Source organism: Priapulus caudatus, unplaced genomic scaffold (assembly GCF_000485595.1).
Source record: "Priapulus caudatus unplaced genomic scaffold, Priapulus_caudatus-5.0.1 Scaffold616, whole genome shotgun sequence".
Classification (NCBI taxonomy): Eukaryota; Metazoa; Priapulida; class Priapulimorpha; order Priapulimorphida; family Priapulidae; genus Priapulus; species Priapulus caudatus.
The window spans coordinates 123,755-131,799 of NW_014577677.1; the positions used below are offsets into that span (position 1 = coordinate 123,755).

General features: G+C 51.5%; 1 protein-coding gene across 4 annotated transcripts in view; it reads left to right on the forward strand.

Annotated features, from left to right (window-relative positions):
• Positions 1-8,045, forward strand: part of LOC106812178 (cyclin-dependent kinase-like 2) — a 16,271-nt gene that overhangs the window by 6,028 nt on the left and 2,198 nt on the right. The window contains exons 2-5 of one of the 4 annotated variants that reach the window (XM_014816001.1): positions 947-1,435; positions 1,698-1,819; positions 2,161-2,294; positions 2,846-2,934. In XM_014816001.1, coding sequence (XP_014671487.1) covers positions 1,241-1,435; positions 1,698-1,819; positions 2,161-2,294; positions 2,846-2,934 — 540 coding nt within the window. In that variant the 5' untranslated portion in view covers positions 947-1,240. Of the gene's footprint in view, positions 1-472; positions 541-946; positions 1,436-1,697; positions 1,820-2,160; positions 2,295-2,845; positions 2,935-8,045 lie in introns of those variants that run through there. The other 3 variants (XM_014815997.1, XM_014815998.1, XM_014816000.1) reach the window with 3 other exon arrangements.

The window sequence follows — 8,045 nt, forward strand, 5'->3', positions numbered from 1 at the left end:
CGGGCGGGCGAGCGTGTGCTGCCCAGCTTACTTTTTGCGGCCCCGGTCATCCTCTCTTCACTCACCTCCCCTTCTCTCCCTGACGCGACATACTGCGCAGGTGTGACGGCGGAATTGGCGCCGAGTGCTCCCAGCTACTGCAGCATCCTCTCTTCACTCACCCTCCCCTTCTCTCCCTGACAGGACATACTGCGCTGGATGGATGCGCGGAGCGGCGACGTCGCTCCAGCTACTGCAGCATCCTCTTCTTCACTCACCCTCCCTTCTCCTCCTGACAGGACCATACTGCGCCTGGATGGACTGGCGGGGCGGCCGACGTGCTCCCGCTACTGCAGCATCCTCTCTTCACTCACCCTCCCCTTTCTCTCCCTGCAGGACATACTGCCGCCCATGGACGGCGCGGAGCGGCCTGACGTGCTCCCAGCTACTGCCAGCATCCTCTGCTTCATCACCCTCCCCTTCTCTCCCTAAGGACATACTGCGCTATGGAGCGCGGAGCGGCCGACGTGCTCCCAGCTACTGCAGCATCCTCTTCATCACTCCTCCCCCTTCTCTCCCTGACAGCGACATACTGCGCATGGATGGCGCGGAGCGGCCGACGCGCTCCAGCTACTGCAGCATCCTCTCTTCACTCACCCTCCCCTTCTTCTCCCTGACAGGACATACTGCGCATGGATGCGCGCGGAGCGGCTGACGTGCCTCCCAGCTTACCTGCAGCATCCTCTCTTCACTCACCCTCCCTTCTCTCCCTGACAGGACATACTGCGCATGGATGGCGCGGAGCGTCGACGTGCTACCGAGCTACTGCGCGATCCTCTCTTCACTCGATCCTCCCCTTTCTCCCTGACAGGACATATCTGCGCATGGGATGGCGCGGAGCGGCCGACGTGCTCCCAGCTACTGCAGCATCCTCTCTTCACTCACCCTCCCCTTCTCTCCCCCCCAGGACATACTGCGCATGGATGGCGCGGAGCGGCCGACGTGCTCCCAGCTACTGCAGCATCCTCTCTTCACTCACCCTCCCCTTCTCTCCCTGACAGGACATACTGCGCATGGATGGCGCGGAGCGGCCGACGTGCTCCCAGCTACTGCAGCATCCTCTCTTCACTCACCCCCCCCTTCTCTCCCTGACAGGACATACTGCGCATGGACGGCGCGGAGCGGCCGACGTGCTCCCAGCTACTGCAGCATCCTCTCTTCACTCACCCTCCCCTTCTCTCCCTGACAGGACATACTGCGCATGGACGGCGCGGAGCGGCCGACGTGCTCCCAGCTACTGCAGCATCCTCTCTTCACGCACGACGGCTTTGCCGCTGAGTTTCTCATAGAGCTGAAGACGCTGGTGCGACGTGAGATCGAGGCGAGCCGGCGGATGCGCATGTCAGCTCGCAGTGGCCGCGACGCAAACCCGCTCAGCCGCCGCAAAGTGAAGAAGGTACGTGAGGAGGAGGAGGGAGGAGGGGAGAGAGGGAAGAGAGGGGAGGAAGAGGCAAGCCGACACACTCGGGTGAGGGGGGATTCAAAGGACTGTGTGGCGAGGAGTGGTGTAGGTATGGACAGGGTAGGGTGTGTGCGCGCATGCACGTGCGTGTGTGTGTCTATACATACTGCCTCAGCTCGCTCTCTTATTCCTGCTCTCCCGGTCCTCTCCTGTTCCTCTTTGCTCATTAATAACGACCTCCTCCCTAACGCTGCAGGCCCTGCACAAGCGGTCTCATGTCAACCTGAGCAAGTGGCATCAGGAGGCGGAGCGAAAGTCGACCCTAAATCTGACGAAGGAGCGATTCATGCCACCGATACACAACGCCACGCAGCCCAGGTACGATGATCACGTTGATCAGGTACGACACCGTGTGTTGTAATATGTATGCTATTATTATGAGTCACATGTGCGCACACACACCACACGCGCGTAACACACGCAGACGCACTCACACACACACACGAGCACCTAACACACGCACACGCACAGGCACACACGCACACGCACAGGCACAGGCACACACGCACACGCACTGCGATGAGAACACAAAAATGCACTCATGCACACGCACAATGCACATGCACGCATACACGGACGGAGACACTAAAACACAGGCACACGCACACGCACACACCCACTTACCTCTTCCTACACCTTCCCCTTGCATCTATCCATAGGATGGAGAACCGCACTTCGCCAAGTAAGCAGCCGAAGGATGCGGTCGTCAAGGCGACAGAGGCTGCGAAGCAGGCACGCCGCGACAAGGCCAAGGAAGAGATCACGCTGCCCAATCTAAAAGAAACCAACGAAGGTATGCACGCTGGCGTCGCTGCTTTGAGCTAGCGCCACCTACATAGGCAAGCGTCACGGTTGTGAGGTGGCGCCAACTAACTCGCAGGTATATAGATTGCAAGGTGGCGCCACCTACCTTGCACGTATAAAGACTGCAAGGTTGGCGCCACCTACAATGTGCACAGGCATCAAGGCTGTGGTCATATTACATGATACACCGAGGAGTAGCAGATGCCGGATGTAAGAGTTATGCGCGTTTCCGCTGCCCTGCTGGTCGTTCACATGATTCGTGCAAGAGTAGGCACTGCCGCTCTCCCTCTGGTCTATTACACGATGCACGGTGCAGTAACTGAGGCCGGATGCAAGAGTTTCGCGCCTTGCCGCTGCCCTGCTGGTTGTGTTACAAGCTTATGTGGTTGTTATGCCAGCGCGATAGACCGATTTCTATATCAATAAAGCCTCGAGTGAACCAAACGGGGATAAAGTTTACCACGAAGTGACCACAATGGAACTCCAAGCTCTGACCTTTTAGTCATATGTTATCTATCATGCGTGTGTTTGACATTGCAGTGGTGTGTAGAGCAGCGAGCAAGCCGAGTAAGAAAGCAGTGCCGATGATGCCACACATCACCACCCTCGCTCCGTTCAGCTCTAGCCAGGTACGCCTACACTCCCAGCATCCGGCCTGTGCGCGAGTGGGGGCGACTGGTCCATTTCAGTGCACTGCGCGGAGTTAGCCACAATGGGCGTAGGCCAACTGGGATTACCGCCATATCGGTAGCAATACTCCATAATTTACTGTCAGACTACCGTGATTTGACATATTGCAGAGTCTGTTTTACCTTCTGAAAATTTCTGTATTACTAACTAGTCATTCCAGAAGCAGCGGCCTCACGCGCAATTACCGTTATTATTTAAATTAGCAAATGTCTGACAGGAAATTCTGGACAGACGGTGCCCCACCGCAAATGCTCCTTTTTTGTTAAGTACTTTAGTTTTGAACGGTAAGACTTGCCAGACTCCCTCATTTTTGCTGCGGTTCCTCTTTTTTGAGGGTAGGCGGCACTTGTTGTTTGTTAGGGGTTGGGGTTGGACTCGCTGCTTCAAAAGTTATATTTTTACCCCTGAGTTAATATATTAATAACTGGACAAACGTATGAGTTTATTCTTGCCCTAAAATTATAACTTTTACAGGTCTACTAACGACTACTGAACAAGTAATTACTTCTTATTCAGAGACAGCCTATCCCATACTGGTTTGTAAAAGATGCATCATCCGACTCCGAACTCATGAGTGAATAAATATGAATCGTTCAGTTCTAATGGCGAGACGGAAAGTTATGGTGAGTAATAGCCCTAAGAGTAATCACCCGGTTTAACATTTCTAATTTCATACTGAATGACGTGTGTTAGGTTAATTAAGGTTGTATTGGTGTGAGCAAACGTCAGCAGAACGTATATACGCACAATAATTACAATTACAACGATAGCGCAATACGTATTATCATAGTGATGTTGCTAACTAACACTGCATTGTCTTATACTTTGTATTATTGCTTATTATTTGTTAACTATGTTTCTATGCACTTTGAAATATTAAAATATTTCAAGTTCCATTTTACCATCACGTAACCTCTTTTTAATCATTATTTAGTTTGCAATAGCCAAGAGCGAAGGGACTCGGACCCATTGTAGCGAATCAAAAGATATCGTGAAGGACCTGAGTGCAAGCGGCCTGCTGAAGAGATAGCAATTGCGCTTGCGATTAGGATGTTAATGGTGGTAAACATGTAGATGATTGAGCCTATCGATAACCAAGTATGTGTATAGTACGCCAACATTTGTTGCCCCCTTGGTTGCTCAGCTTTCCTACTGACTCCACATTACAGGACATAAAGACAACGGATCAACTTAAAGAGATTTGCAGATAAGTAAATTATCCAAGTTTAAATGGAATTGCATTAAGTTTCAATGACAGGGGTTTGCCATAAGCAGTTGGCCTGGCTGCACTTCCTATAATTTCACTCCTTTATGTAGCCCAAAGCAACTTTATGCAGCTGTGAGATAGCAACTGTGCCATGTTATGAGTGTTATACGGGATTTTTCTCCTCTTCGAAAAACAGCCTGACTTGACAAAATTTCGATTCAATTTCTGCCAATGCGAATGCACCTGCCTACACTACTGGGGCTCCATGCCTCACCAGTAGATGGCATTGATACTAACTCCATGAATGGTTAACCGGGGTCGGGGAGAAACGACTAGATGGGAGAGAGATTTTTTGCCCTTGACACGTGATGCGCCCACCGGCCTGAACCTGACCCACATCCACCTCGACACCTTGACGCTCTACATTAACCTATGACTACGACTCCACCTCGACATTAACTTGACCCCGATCTCCACCTTTGACATTGACCTCTACATTAACCCTTTGACCCCGACTTGACTTCACACAGCAACTGCGTCACCGAGAACCTCGTTCAACCTGCTGGGAGGTGTCAACAAGACGGCAAGATGCTTCCTCGGTCTTCGAGTTTTGTCGACTACACGATCCTCCGGCGGGGGGGTGGGGGGGGGCGGGGCTCGAGCTGACACCACTACGAGCGCGCCGATTACCGCCACGAGTGCGCGCGCCAAGCTTACCCGTTTCCAAAGTCGTCCGCGGCATCGACGTTCTGCCACGCACACGGGCGTGAGCACGCATGGGCCGCTTGCGCCGCTGTTGTCGTTCGTCAGAGCTAACCGATGAACTAGAATGAAATAGAGGATTTATCGTTCGTTAACTTAGCGTTGAACTAAATTCGTTAATAATAATTAATGATTATTCGATTGAATTAAGCGATTATTTACTGAAAAAGTTTTAAGTTTAAATTTCATTAAACTATGTTGATAAAAGTTCAGAAGTTTATTTAAAGATAGCATTGTTAACTCGCTGAACAGTGCTTTCGTGTTCACTTACAGGTGTTTGGCCATGTCACAACAGCTTCTCTATTTTTGCTCTTGCTCCCTTGGATCTCTATTCATCTCAGACATTTGACCTTGGTGCACTGACAGCATTCTGCCAGTTCCTCTAACGTTAATCTCTCACTCATCCATAACGCCCCCTGCCCTGTCAATTGCTTTTACTCTAACGCAATCTCTCCACATCAGTCTAACACTTTCTGCAGGCACCGGCCGCCACTCTGAACGCGATCTTTCTCGCTCTCGCCGCCGCCGTACCCGATAGATCGTGGCACCGCGACGTGCACAGCGAGAATGCTTCTCTTGTCGACGGCGCGTCGTGAAGCGTGTGCGACGCTGCGGGTTCTGCGCGCGACGTGCCAGCGCGGACGCGACGCGCGACCAGGAGCGATGACGGCGTACGTCGCCGACGCGTGGTACGCCGCCCGGAACTTTACTTCGTCGGAGACACGACCTACGCCAAGTGAGTGCGCGCGCTCGACGGGCCGGAGTTCCGGGCTTCGCTTTCGGGTTAGTCCGGGTTGCGATTCCGAGATTCGGTTTTCGTTCAACATGCTTTTCGAATTTCGTTCTGGGAATTCCGGCGTTTGTTCTAAGAATCGGCGGGTTTCGTTCAGAGATCTCGGTTTTTCCTGCTTCAATGATCTCCGGTTTGGTCTTGCCACTCATTGTATTTTTTAGAAACGTCACTTTTTCTAAAGATACAATCAACCCTCCCCCCCACCCCGCCGCCTGCCCAATACCAAGTGGCAGAAAGAGACGATAGCCGGCGTGCCTCAACTAATCACACTCCGGCCTAGGAAACAAGAACACAAACCAATATGGAAGGAAATATTAAACTAAAAGTATCTTGTTAGACAGAGTTTTACTGCTGCACTTTTTCATGATGCTTAGTTGCTATGCATGCGCTTTTGTGCAGGGAGGTGGACGTGTGGCGCGATCGGATGTCTACATGCAAGAGATGGTTGCTCAACGAACCAATGTCTTTCGGGAGAGTCGGATGTAGCGCAGGTCTTCCTGCTAGATCAGAGCTCTAGGTGATGAATGTGAACGTGTTACTTTTACCAAATGATTTCACTGTTCAATACATATGCCAATCAGCAAATAGCTTCATATGATACAGATGCAGGAGATTTTTTAACTATCCACACGTTTTATGTTTAACAAGTCTTACAGAAACACTTTGTAGTATTATGACATTGTGTGTATTAGGGCTGTAATTGATACACTCTGCGTATTCGGTGCACCGAATATTGTTGTTGGACGATACGTATTCGTTATTCGCGTCGTCATTTTCGAATACCTCGACTAATACAATAATGTCAATGATTGGAACCTACTTTGAAAAAAATCTTTTTTTAACTACAATTCTACGCCGATTTGCTCGATTCTGAATGTTCGTTTGCAGCTTTCTCGTGAACCGCACCTTTAGACTGGTAACCGTCCCTTCTCACCATCGAGAAGCGGACGCGATATCTTACTATCACGTGTAACTCATCTCCATATCGAGCGTGTGAGCAAGGGACGGATACTAGGGTTGCCCAGCGGGTATACCGCGTATTTTTGCGATATTATCGCCCCCCCTCCCCTCCCCCCCCCCCCCCCCCCCCCCCCCCCCCCCCCCCCCCCCCCCCCCCCCCCGCCCCCCCCCCCCCCCCCCCCCCCCCCCCCCCCCCCCCCCCCCCCCCCCCCCCCCCCCGCCCCCCCCCCCCCCCCTCCCCCCCTCCCCCCCCCCCCCCCCCCCCCCCCCCCCCGCCCCCACACCCCACCCCCCCCCCCTGCCTGTAATATTTTTAGATATTATCATTACCGTAACATCGATACGCGCCGGTTTTTCTCAGTTACCCCCTTGTGATATACACGTGTACAGTGAGTGACAGCAGCATGTGCGCCGCAGCAGCACTTTTGTGATTGAAGTACAGGGCTCGAATCGATCTCGACGCCGCGTAGCGCCTGGGTAGCGCGTTTTACGCTAACGTCTGCCTAAAAGTTTTCGGTATATCGGACGAAAGTTGTCGGAGCATAGCGGACAACAACAAACAAAGCACACACACACACACACCGCAAACACACGTTACGCGCACCACACAACACAGTGCACACGCAACGCCACGCACACGCACACACATCACACATCGTACACAGCGTATTTCCCTTCCACAGCAACTACACCATCACAGCGAACGATCCTATGCAGCACACCTACATTCATTTTACTACACCTACATTACACATTCTAATCATCAAAAGTGAGTATTTGTATTCGTTGGAAATATTCAGTATTCGATGCATATATCGTGGATATCGTATTGTGTTGGTTGTGTGGGTTGTTTGTTTGTGTTTTTTGTTTTTTTTTTTTTTTTTTTTTTTTTTTTTTCGTATTGTCGTGGATTCCGTAGGTTGTGATTGGTGTTACATCCTAGTGTGCTATTGGTAAGATCACATTAAATATGCAGCAAGTACAAGCCGGAAATCGCGGAACAGCTTTTTAATGCCTTGCCTACGCACTATGCTTTCGAACTGCATTCTCAACCCTTCATTAGTCGCCCTCTATCCAAGTCCCACAGTAAACTTATTGCGATGATTTTACTTTTGGGGTGAGCAGGCTTCGTTACGCGATAGCTGTTGAAGTTGTGCCAAGAACAACTGCAAGGTTTAATGGGTCGCTGGAAGTTTCGCGCGAGCGTCGACCGTCAGGTAAAGACGATGCTTGAACATAATATACTCGCACCTGACGAAACACCACTTCTGCTCTTCTTACAGGGTAAGGGCAGGGGGCAAGAGAGGGAGACAGGGGCGATGGAGGCC